Source organism: Stomoxys calcitrans, chromosome 3, assembly GCF_963082655.1.
Source record: "Stomoxys calcitrans chromosome 3, idStoCalc2.1, whole genome shotgun sequence".
NCBI classification, from domain to species: Eukaryota; Metazoa; Arthropoda; class Insecta; order Diptera; family Muscidae; genus Stomoxys; species Stomoxys calcitrans.
The window spans coordinates 189,929,144-189,942,545 of record NC_081554.1 but is presented as its reverse complement, the minus strand read 5'-3'; the positions used below and the strand labels follow the sequence as shown (position 1 = coordinate 189,942,545).

The following is a 13,402-nucleotide window of genomic DNA, read 5'->3' as shown; positions in this document are numbered from 1 at the left end:
ACGGTAGGATAGACGATAGGATGGACGGTAGGATGGACGGTAGGATGGACGGTAGGATGGACGGTAGGGTGGACGGTAGGATGGACGGTAGGATAGACGGTAAGATGGACGGTAGGATGAACGGTAGGATGGACGGTAGGATGAACGGTAGGATGGACGGTAGAATGGACGGTAGGATGGACGGTAGAATGGACGGACGGATGGACGGTAGGATGGACGGTAGGATGGACGGTAGGATGGACGGTAGGATGGACGGTAGGATGGACGGTCGGATGGACGGTAGGATGGACGGTAGGATGGACGGTAGGATGGACGGTAGGATGGACGGTAGGATGGACGGTAGGATGGACGGTAGGATGGACGGTAGGATGGACGGTAGGATGGACGGTAGGATGGACGGTAGGATGGACGGTAGGATGGACGGTAGGATGGACGGTAGGATGGACGGTAGGATGGACGGTAGGATGGACGGTAGGATGGACGGTAGGATGGACGGTAGGATGGACGGTAGGATGGACGGTAGGATGGACGGTAGGATGGACGGTAGGATGGACGGTAGGATGGACGGTAGGATGGACGGTAGGATGGACGGTAGGATGGACGGTAGGATGGACGGTAGGATGGACGGTAGGATGGACGGTAGGATAGACGGTAGGATGGACGGTAGGATGGACGGTAGGATGGACGGTAGGATGGACGGTAGGACGGACGGTAAGACGAACGCTAGGATGGATGACAGGACTTACATGGACGGAAGGATGGACGGTAGGATGGACGGTAGGATAGACGGTAGGATGGACGGTAGGATGGACGGTAGGATGGACGGTAGGATGGACGGTAGGATGGACGGTAGGATGGACGGTAGGATGGACGGTAGGATGGACGGTAGGATGGACGGTAGGATGGACGGTAGGATGGACGGTAGGATGGACGGTAGGACGGACGGTAGGACGGACGTGCAGCAAGGCGACACTTTTTTGGGAAGAAGTTTTTACAAGGCTTCTAGGTATTGGCATTTTACCCCACAAAAGTCACCACCATTAAAAGGGGATAACCACAGCTGGAAATTTTTTTCTAATGTTCTCGCCAAGATTCGAACCTAGACGTTCAGCGTCATATGCGAACATAATTGAGCCCTCTCAATGCGGCTTTAATCCTGGTAAATTCACCACAGACCAGATATTCCCATTACGCCAAATCCTGTATAAGAGCCGATAAGGACAGGACAAAGTCGCTTTCGGCAGCCCTATACGTTCAAAGATTTTTCTAGCCATGCCCGTGTTTTTTATCCCCTACAACTTTGAATCTGCAGGCTGACACTTGCTGATACAAATTCTTCAGTTAGAAAAGGAAAAAACCGAATACCAAACGAAGTTTTACACAGCGAGACAAATACTCTGCTGGAGAAGATTATACGAGATGCAAATGTGAATAAATATGGCACACATTGACATGGAAACACATGCAGTTCGACTTTGCCGACAACATCGACATTATGGGTTCACGTTTGTTTAAGTATCGTATTTTTCAATGTCATTATATTGGGTTGCCCAAAAAGTTATTGCGGATTTTTCATATAGTCGGCGTTGACAAATTTTTTCACAGCTTGTGACTCTGTAATTGCATTCTTTCTTCTGTCAGTTATCAGCTGTTACTTTTAGCTTGATTATTGAGTAAAGTTCATTCAAATTTTTATTAAAAATGCATTTACTTTCTTTTAAAAAATCCGCAATTACTTTTTGGGCAATCCAATATATAGATATAACTGTTTTGAGGGTCTCGGGAAAATCCTTTTAATCGGTTTAATTATATCTGATAAATAGCGTTCGTTAAAAAAATATTAAAAAAAAAACTGAAAAACAAATAAAAAATTAAAACAATTTTAAAAATAAAAAGAATCAACATTTATTTAACAAGTAGTAATGTAAATACTGAATTTTTTAATATCGAATACCTATAAACACATACACGCATATACATTATTGATACATTTTATGTGTTTTCATTTAATATTAAGATGTCAAAGGTGACTTACACCCTGTGTGGGTATTTTATTCAAAGTTCCTAAAAGTATGCTGCATTTTATGGAATATGATGAATGGGGACTAACACCCTGTGTGGATATTTTATTCTTAGTACCTAAAAGTATACTGCATTTTATGAAATATGATGAATGGAAGCTATTTTAATGCAATTTCAACGAACTCAGGGTTGGCATTCTGCAACAAAATTTTTTTTTAATGAAATTAAATTAAATCAATTAAATTATTTCAATAATCATATTTGCCAGAGTGATCTTACTTTCTGATTTCTCCCAACCGACTTCATTTTGTTCCAAGCTATTTTGTTCCACCAACCAATCATACAGAGGGCGATAGTATTCCAAAAACCCTTTAATATCCACTTCATTGGAGCCTATTAACGTTTTCAAAACTTCTTTGAAGGATGACGAGGCACCCAAAGACATGGCTTGACTATGGAGGAAAAAAAGAAAATAAAATAAAATATTTATTAGTTTCCCATAGCTTTAATAAACAAATTCCGTTATGTCACCTTATTTTCTCTCCCACCAAACGTTGACCCGTCAAATCACATAAATCCAAAGACTTTTCCTCATCTCCAGGTTTGTACTCCCCGGTTAGCTTACAAAAATGTTCTAGCAGTTGATATTGCAATACTATGCTAAATATTTGAGTGGTATACTGATCATCTACTTCCATTAGCAACTTGGCTGGGGCATCAAAATCGGCATTGGAACGTTGAACTGGCGGTTCAGCTCCTGTATAATCTTCGGTTAGACGCCAATATGCACAATTATCATCAATATCGATTTTCTTATCGAGTATGTCTAAACGATAACGTTCCAGTATGTAGAAAACGGGGATGAGAAATACAGTGCGTAGACCCTGAAAATTTAAGGAAAATTAATTAGGTAGATACAAAGAAGCATTGAAGATGGCAGTAAGTCCACTTGGACTGAAATCCTTAAAAATCAAAAAATGGGGAAGATTTTGTAGAAAATCAAATGTTGGGGAGATATTTTGTTAAAATTCAATCTTTAACAATATTTTCCAAAAAAAATTGTGTTTTGTCGAAACATTTTTTTTCTTCTTACGTGGTGGCATACCCTTAAGCAACATAAACCTTGATCATTCCCGTGTTTTCGAGCCTTGTTACGTGGTGACGCACCCGTAAGCAACGTAAACTCAATTCTCCCAGTGTCTCCGAGTTTTCTTACGTGGTGACGTACCCGTGAGCAACGTAAACCGTGATTCTTTTCGTATCTCTAATCCTTTTTACGAGGTGGCGTACCCGTAAACAACGTAAACTCGATTCTTCTCGTGTCTCCGAGCCTTCTTACGTGGTGACGTACCCGTAAGCAATGTAAAATCGATTCTCCCAGTGTCTCCGAGTCTTCTTACGTGGTAACGTACCCATGAGCAACGTAAACCGTGATTCTTCTCGTATCTCTGAGCCTTTTTACGAGGTAACGTACCCGTAAGCAACGTAAACTCGATTATTCTCGTGTCTCCGAGCCTTCTTATGTGGTGACGTACCTGAAAACAACGTAAACTATGATTCTTCTCGTGCCTCCCAGCCTTCTTACGTAGTGACGTACCCCTAAGCAAAGTAAGCTCGATTCTCTCAGTGTCTACGAGCCTTCTTACGTAGTGACGTACCCCTAGGCAACGTAAGCTCGATTCTCCCAGTGTCTACGAGCCTTCTTACGTAATTACGTACCTATAACCAACGTAAACCTTAATTATTTGCGTCTCTTCTAACCTTCTTACGTGGTGACATACCCGTAAGCAACTTAAACTCGATTCTTCTCTTGTCTCCGAGCCTTATTACGTGGTAATGTACCCGTAAGCAACGTAAACCTTGATTCTTCCCGTGTTTCCGAACCTTGTTACGTAGCGCCGTACCCGTAAGCAACGTAAACCTTGATTCTTCTCGTCTTACCGAGCCTTATTGCGTGGTGACTTACCCGTACGCCCCCTATCAATTGCTATTATCATTCGCGGCACTCTAGACGAGATCCCTAGACTTAGCCTAAACATAGACATGACCGATTCCCTACACCACGTCGCACACGCCACAGCTCACCGTCCTGCCAACGAAGCCGTCAGCCGCCCCAACCAAACGACGTGTCATACCAGGTCCCGTCTGCCAGCCATCAGTTCCTCAAGGAACCACCGAGTCAGACGCTTTCATCGCCGCCCGACCAGACGAAGTGCCGTGCCAGTTCACGTCTGCCAGCCATCAGTTCCTTAGGGAATCAACGAGTCCGACGTTTTAATCGCAAACCGACCAGACATAGTGCCATACCAGGTCACGTCTGCCAGAGAGGTCATCCTTGGGAAACCTCACCGCCCCGTAGGACGGAGTGCCGTATCAGGTCACATCTGTGCTCCCGTACCTTAAGCACTCGCACTGAACCCACAGGCAACTTTCTTACCCATAGTTACTCCTTACATCATTTTATTTCTAACCTCAATAAAACAGATTGTGACACTGAATGCGACATAACCGTCTTTCTCTATTCTGGTCGCTGCAAATATAAATTTCGGTAACGAACCCTACTCCCCTAAATTTCGGTAACGAACCCTACTCCCGTACCGTAGCACACGATATCCTGCCATATAAACCGGTCTTGGGTGTTGATTTCTGGAGCATCTAGAGGACACAATTCTTATCCGATTTGGCTGAGATGTTGGACGTGGTGTTTTAATATCACTTCCAACCACTGTGCTAAGTATGGTTTAAATCGGTCTATAACCTTATATAGCTACCATATAAACCGATCTGGTGTCTTGACTTCTTGAGCCACTAGAGGGCGCAATTCTTATCCGATTTGGCTAAAATTTTGCATGAAGTTGTTTGTTATGGCTTCCAACAACTATGCTAAGTATGGTTTAAATCTGTCTATAACCTGATATAGCTGCCATATAAACCGATCTTGGGTCTTGACTTCTTGAACCACTAGAGGACACAATTCTTATCCGATTTGGCTGAAATTTGTCATAAAGTATTTTCTTATGACTTCCAACAACTGCGATAAATATGGTTCATATCGAAAAATAACCTGATATAGCTGCCATATAAATCGATCTGGGATCTTGACTTCTAAAGCCTCTAGAGGGCGCAATTCTTATCCGATTTGTCTGAAATTTTGTACAACGGCTTCTCCCATACGTGTCCAATATGGTCTTAATTGATTTATGGCCTGATACAGCTCCAACATTAACCGATCTCCCGAATTTGCTTCTTGAGCCCCTACAAGGCGCAATTTTTGTCCAAATGGATTGAAATATTACCCAATGACTTCTACTATGCTCTTCAACATTCAATTATTAAAATATCATTTTTAAAAAATTTTATATACGATCCAACAAAATTTCACCTCAGTTTCCCTGATTTAAATAACGACCAAATTTCTCATTATTTCCATACCTGAATATATAATCGATTAATTCTCGCTTCCTTCTCTGCATATTCCTCACCGACCACTTTAATTTTCTGTAAATATTTGGGTGAAGAGGCAGCTAAGGAAAAGAATTTCCCCAAGGCATCACTGAAGTTGGGCAAAGGTTCTTCCTGATATAAAGTCAGCAGATTTTCATAGGATTTGTAATAGAAGACATCGGATAAGGCCTCAAACATATTGAAGAATGTTTGTTCAGTCGTGAGAGGGCAATAGGAGAAATTCACATGATAAAGGCCATAGAATTTCCAGGCCTTATGCCAACAATGGTCATCTTCCAAATCGGCTTTAGGCAGGCAGCTGTCGGACCAAAAATTCCTTGTGGGAGAAAAAAATAATGACATTTAAATGGTATACAACTTTCTACTCAAAATTTACTCCTCTAATTTGGGCATTCCCAGGGAACGGAAAAACTCCTGGGCATTCTGGAAGTTCCCTTGTGTATTTGTCAGACCTTTTCTAAGAAGATTTTCTGTGATATTGGGCATTATTTTTGTATCAAAAGGTAAATGCATGTGCCAATCCGGCTCTTCCAAGCGAAAAGCATTGCCTATGAAAATTTCCGCCAAATGTTGGGGATAGGGTTTCTGAGGAGCTATAAGTTGCTCGCCATATTTCCTTCTTAATTGACCTCGAACATAAGCATGAAATTGCTCAAAGAAAGGCTTAAGCTCCAACATAAATTTCTGCAGTAATTGGGCAACAGTTTCACTATCATTCTCAAGATCCTTATACCAGAAATTAGAAGCCTTAGAAAATCCTACGGAGAAAAATAGAAGAGTAAGAAATGTTATCTGCATTTATTCAGAGTAGTCTATTTTACCATTTAATTTTGCCGTTTTCCTGTACAACTCCACAAATCTGCGAAAATCTTCCCGTGCGGCCACCCCCGTCTTTCTTCTCCACTCCAGCCAATAGTATTCAATGACCTCCACCTGGCCGGTGGTATGTAAAATATTCTGCACATCTGGCACCAATACCAAATCGCATTTTTGTCTATCCTCAAAAGAGCACAGTTTTGAGTGCCTATAGATTTCACTCATATTTGCTGTGACAGCATATAAAAGTTCCAAGTCTTCAGGTGGCAGCACTTCATAACCCACCTCGGGTATAAGTGATAGCTGGCGTTTAAGCTCCACATCCTCCAGGGGAATTCTTTTATATTTTTTAACCATTGGCGCTATGGAGCTTATATAGCGCATTATCTCTTTGGTAGCTATTTCGGACTGAAGCAGAGCTATGAGATCATTGGGACCATTGATTTCATTCTGCCAATTGGCCAAGACTTCTTTGTTATAGAGTATGGCCAAGCGATGATTGACTTCTTCGAGAAATTTCGTTACTTCCTCTTCATTTTCGCCATTTGTAGAGGAAGATGAAGCTCCCAAAGAGATGAGTATGATGATAATGGAGCTGATGAGAAGTTTCATGGTGCAAGTTACCTGAAATGGAAAATATTGATTAATACAAATGAATGGTGTCTTAATTATGGACATACGGTTCATTTATGTCACAAATATGTATGTTTACGTAATTTTACTTAATGAAACTATGTAACGTTTATTTTACGTTACATTCGGTTTAATTTCGTTTAGCTACGTTTTCATTACGTTGGTTAGGTTCGGTTTGATTTCGTTTCGCTACGTTTTCATTACGTTGTGTTACGTTAGTTTACGTTTCGTTTCATAAAGTCTCCCTAAAGAGACTTTATCTTACGTTACGTTACAATACGTTACGTTAGCTTACGTTTCGTTCGACTAAAATACTGATTTCGCAGTATAGACAAGAGAGGAGCTATCGCATGATTTTTGTATTAATACAGGTGTCAAACAAAGTTACCTCCTTTCACCACTTTTATTTGCACTTTACTTAAATGACCTGAATGACTTCATTGGCAGTGAAACAAACTTCTGTTACTCTTTGCGGATGATATTGTTATTTTGGCAAACGATGTAAACGTATTACAACGTAAACTATCTGTAAATTATAGAATGTAGAGGTGAACCTGAACAAGCCCCAAATAATAATTATTAGAAAAGAAGGAAGAATTTCAAAAAGTAAAAAATGGTTTTATAAAGGCGAACAAATTATTGTCACCTCTGAATACTGCTATTTAGGCATGATTTTGACACCAAAACTTTGTTTCACCAAGCATATCCAAAAACGAAATCAAACGGCCAAAAATAGCATAAATTCAACATGGAAAAACTTTCTATGTAAGGAAAATTTTTCTTGCAGTTTGTAGAGCAATTCAAACATATGGATCCTAGGTATGGGGGTTCTCTAATTTCGAAGAAGTGGACAAACTCTGTTTATATTTCATAAAATACATAGAAAATACATAAATTGTTAACATTTACACCCACTTATATTCTTATGCTCGAAACCGGTGCAGAAAATGGACACGTATATACCCTTGGTACAAACCCAAAATATTTGCATCGAGCCATGTATGAATACAGCAAAGAAAGGCTTCCACATAAAGTTGCAGAACTTATTCATCGGCGCCAACTCTTCTGGGCCAAGAAAATAAATGAACTATGTTGGAAAACAATATGGAGCGTCTTGACTACAACTCAAGTCATACTTGGATTCAAAATAGTGAGCGTTTACTAAAAAACCTGCGATCAAAATACATTGATGGTTATAGGGCGAAAGCAAATGAAACAAAAAGGTTCTATGGTAAACTTGATGCATCTGTAGGTCAGTTATACCTGAACAACTTTTATACCCAAGACGAAATAACGTGGATATTTAAGGCCAGAAGCAACATGATAAAACTGAATGAAACCGTTTCCCTTAGAACTCAAATCCTCAATGCTCAATGTGTAATACAAACGAAAATGAAAGTTTGCAACACTTTTTATGTAAATGTCCCGCTTTAAGGGAATTTCGAATTCAATACTTCCAAAAGGGTTCGCTTGATGAGAATGATCTAATTTGCATTTTAAATGGTCTCAAAATAGATTGGAAATCCTTAGCTAACTTCATAAAAATCTGTGTTCAATACAGAGAACAATTATTACACGAGTTCAACTTCTAAACTAAGAAAATCTATCACAGAATTATAACATTTGAACAGCAGACAAACGGTCGTAGGCCCATGTCATAAGAAATATCCATATGCTATTCTTATTTTTTACTTTAAAACTTAACTTACATATATTGCAACCAAATTCAATTTATAAATTATGGTTGCCCAAAAAGTAATTGCGGATTTTTAAAAGAAAGTAAATGCATTTTTAATAAAACTTAGAATGAACTTTAATCAAATATACTTTTTTTACACTTTTTTTTCTAAAGCAAGCTAAAAGTTGCAGCTGATAACTGACAGAAGAAAAAATGCAATTACAGAGTCACAAGCTTTGAAAAAATTTGTCAACGCCGACTATATGAAAAATCCGCAATTACTTTTTGGGCAACCCAATATTAAATGAATGATATAAAGAATACTACTACTACTACTAGACCTTCTATCGAATAATGTTTTCGGATTAGGGTGGGAATTAGGATAGCTCAATTTGGAAGGAACAGATTATTGAACCATTGAAACAGGTTTTAATGGACAGTGTAAACGAAGTTTTAGGTTTTAGACCCATAGTTTCTCGTGCAAGAACTCATAGAATTTGTCGTGAATTAAGATTTTGAACACGGCCACGGATTTCAACTCATTTTCCAATAGTGTTAACCCTTTGTTAAAATTGGTGGTAAATATTTTTATTCTGTAATGAGTTTGTTTTCTTCATTTGGTTTGTGTTCTTCAGTCAGTTTTGGGGCAGTTCAAACTCAGAAGCCCGCTAACTATTCACATGAACGGAAGTGATTTAGATCCCATGCGTAGCCTTATTATGTTTATAATTCTAACGGTTCTCCCATATAACCAGATTTTAAAGCTCGGAAGAATAAGAAAAAACACTTTTCCCCACCAAAATAACAAGTTTGTTAAACTTTTTGCATCTTTTTTAAATTAACCCAGACATATGTTAACTATAATTGTAAAGTCAATACAATGTGTGTGCTTAACCCACCTTTCTATTGTATTCAGTTAGGTAAATAGATGTCTTGATTCAAACGTCTTTAGGAAAGGCATTGACTATTAGCATAACAAATAATAAACGTATCAAACTACTTTATATTTGACTATTTGTTTTCTTATTTAAATATTGATGAGATGGATATAAACGAAATAGATCACGAGATATATTGGTATACCCATCACTGCTGATGATCGTTAAAAAGGGAAATAAAACTCAATATACTAAACTGATTTTAATTATACTTGACACATATTTTTTATTTACTGATTATTGAAGAGTTTTTTTTCGAAATTTGGCAATCTTCCCTTTTAAATTAGTTAACAATTGATCAATAATCGTAAAAAAGTGTTCAAATTGGCAAGCGTTGAAAATTTAGTGCATAAAAGTTTGTCAAAACTCTGTAACCATTCTATAGTCCTGGGAAGAAAGTCAGCGTTTCACAGCATGTCCCTATGGTCACTGTAACCAAAGTACCTCTGAATGTTTTATACTCCACTATTGGTAGGGATGTCCTTGCCAGCTTTCCCCGGGCACACCAAATGAACCCAAAATGACACTTGCTTTCATAATACACTAGCTGAACCGGGCCCGCTCCGCTGCGCCTTCTTTTACTTTATATAGAACAAAATTATCCGTTGAATATTTTTTTTCGACAATTAAAGAGCTGGTCTAAGAATTTAAGTTTGAATGTAAGATGTACTCCATTCTTAAAATACTTTATTTCAGCCCGATATTCTGCTTATGTCTGATTAAGGGGTGTTTTCGGGGGTGAGGTGTTCCCCCAGACACTTGGCTATGAAAAAATATCAGCATTGTGTTCTTCTCTCAAATAACATTTATTTAAACCCCATATTACCCTTGGGTTTTGAGGGGAGTTTACAGGATGAGGCATCCCCCAAATATATATGGCCCCAAAATTGGTTATGAAATTAGTTTTCTAATCTCAAATACCTTTCATTTGAGACACAAAATGGCATGGTCGAAAAATGTTTATCCTTTGGGGGTGTTTTGGGGAAAGGGTGATGCCTTAAATACATGGTCCAACATTTGGATATCAAATTCCTATTCTACTCCCAAATACTTTTCTTTGAACCCCATATTGGTTCAAAAGGACAGTGTCACAAGCCATACGCAAACGTTGCAATCGATTTATTAAAGAGTAAGTTTGATGAGCATGTTATCTCAAGATATAGCCCAGACATTCGGCTGAAATGTGTGGCCGAGTCATCGAAAATTTGTACCAACTTATTGATGCAAACGTCCGCGGTGGCCATATAAACCAAAGAGCGTTAGAAAGAACAAGAGCTGGCGTTAGAGCGTAATACGGGATGACGAGTGACAAAACTTAAAGACACAACATATTTGAATTGCTTACGATATTTCGTTTTTCCTTTATTGCAACTCTTGGTTGCAAAGAAACAAAGCAAAATACGAAAAAATGTTCGAACGAATGCCCGAATCAAAACAGAATAACCCGAAAATGTTGCAACCCTCAATGTGAATCCAATTGGAATACAATAAAAATGTTGTGTCTTTAACGCAAGTTATTCTACGGTACGGGGAAGACAAAGCAGAAACCCTCTCTTGTATTAGATCTTATGCTCTTTGATATAAACGCAATCGAGATCCATTCATATTTGTTTTGATTGTACCTCAAGCCGATTATAGTTTTTGAAATATCTCAATTGGTTTGCGCTTTAATTAAAACAACTTGTCTAGTTCTTATTGAAAACCCCGATATATTTAAATATTTAGTTAAAATTTTGTTCGATGGCGTATTTAAGGAGTTCCAAGCATTTTAAGTTAGTAACAAGAATTTACACTCTTTCATCAAAAATTTCGAATTATGACATATTTTTTAATAAATTAAAAATCTTCTCAATTTGACGCATATTTAAGGATTTCCAAGCTTTTTTGAAGCCAATATATAGTTTCCTTTAGGTTTCATTAAAAATTTAGATTCAATTTCATTCGCGATTATATCCCTACTACCCCATTGAGTTAAATCGGTCTGTCGGCCTGTTTACCCCGGAAAACCATTTTCAACTTTTTAGGTTAGGTTAGGTTAGGTTTAAAGAACCATAAAATTTATCATAGAAGCAGTATAAACGAACATTTGCTATGCCACTTGCAATACAACATTTGTATGACAAATCAATTATCTTCCCCTTAACTTAACTTAAAAACACCTGAAAACGCAGCTTGTTTAACCAAACAAAATTTTAAAATAAAAACTAAAAAAAAACTTGTTAAATCTTTTAAGTCATAGATTACAGCAAAACCAAAAGTCGTTTCAACGTATAATTAATTAAATGGTCATTGGCTATTTTCTCATGGAGCACGAACGCCATGAAATCATTACACTTATTCAAGACAATAATAACAGCAGCAGCACTTCTATTGCATATTAACCTAGCGCATAATCGTTAGCCATAGTATACATGGTGGTTTATGATCGGTTACAAAGTTGAAAATCATTAACACTAATTTTTCAGTTGAGCTTATTTGGATTATTTTCAAGTTTTTTTTTCATTATTTTTTTTTTAATTTTTGTCTTCGTTATTTGTAATCAGCTCCCTCCGCTATAATTGCTCACATGAATTCACAATCACTTGGAAAATTTAAGTCTTCTTTTAACTAAAAAATTTTCACTTTCATTTGTCAACCAAGCGAAAATCCTCAACCAAAACAAAACACACAAAATATCCACTCATGGCAATTCATTTTTTATTGTCTTAGCTTGCCTTTCTAGGCCAATTAAATTCAAAAGCTGAATCCCATTGTTGCTGGTTGATTCTGATATATGTTAATTCATACAAGTATACAAGTTTCGCGCGACGAGTTTCAATTACCTCTTCTTTGTAACGTTTCTCAGGCACAACTGATCGCTACCATGGTCTGGTAGATGGTCTTTCTGCACATTAGTTGCGTATTTCTTACACAATGCAGTTTGCAATAAGCCACTCTCCATTATCACTGGAGCGCTTAAGAAAATGACAGCGGTTTTTGGGAAATTCTCTTAAAGCCGGTTTTTAGATGTTGTTAACAAGAGACACATAAAGAGCTGTAAACAGGTGCACATGCGCCCAAACTTCAATAAAGCTCTTAAGCTAACATGTTAGGTTGGAACAGAGTTGCCATTTCGGTAAACAAAATTTGATTAGAGTAAAAAAAAATGTTCAATTAAAGCAAATAAAAATGCTTTAAGTTAAAATAATTTCTCATTTTTAAGAAAAATTTTATTGCAATTTAAAATTATTTCAAGACCAAGAATTTCATTCGTTTTTTGATTAGATGGATATTACATGCATTTATGTTTGAAACAAACAATAAGACTCACTCAAAGTCATAGTTTCCTAATTCATAATTCAAATTTATGATAGTCACCAACTCACATTTGAAGAAGTCCACTAGCATGACGTGAAAACCTCATTCCAATAAGTTTTTGGTCGTGAAAGCAAAAAGAAATAAAAAGAAAAAACTAATTTCACACGTTTTATACACCCACCACCATAGGATAAGAGAATACTAACCTAGTAAATCCATTTGTAACGCCTCAAAACATTGATCTGCAACCCCTACAAACCCAATGCAAATTTTGCCTATGAACATTCCACTAAGGATCGAGATCCATAATATCTCGCTATGATTGGATGTGCAGTTGTGACATTTATTGGATTTTATTATCAAAATGCGTGCTCTGTTAAGAATGTTCATCGCACGCTTCTTCCATTTTACGATAAAGCTCATTTTTGGCTCAATGGGCTCATAAATAAGCAGTATTTTCGAATTTGGAGTGAAGATCAGCCAGAAGCATTGCAAGAGCTAACAATACTTTCAGAAAAATTCACAGTTTGGTGCGGTTTATGGGCTGGTGGCA

At 37.8% G+C, this 13,402-nt stretch overlaps 1 protein-coding gene across 1 annotated transcript; it reads right to left on the bottom strand.

Annotated features, from left to right (window-relative positions):
- Window positions 1-1,953: 1,953 nt before the first annotated feature.
- LOC106085079 (angiotensin-converting enzyme) lies at window positions 1,954-12,399 on the bottom strand. Its single transcript, XM_059365162.1, has 8 exons — window positions 12,375-12,399; window positions 6,309-6,927; window positions 5,864-6,245; window positions 5,455-5,803; window positions 2,554-2,906; window positions 2,302-2,474; window positions 2,206-2,219; window positions 1,954-2,139 (listed from the first exon to the last, which is right to left on the bottom strand). The coding sequence occupies exons 2-7, from the start codon at window positions 6,913-6,915 to the stop codon at window positions 2,206-2,208; spliced, it is 1,878 nt and encodes a 625-aa protein (XP_059221145.1). The 5' UTR covers window positions 6,916-6,927; window positions 12,375-12,399; the 3' UTR covers window positions 1,954-2,139.
- Between the last annotated feature and the right edge of the window lie 1,003 nt (window positions 12,400-13,402).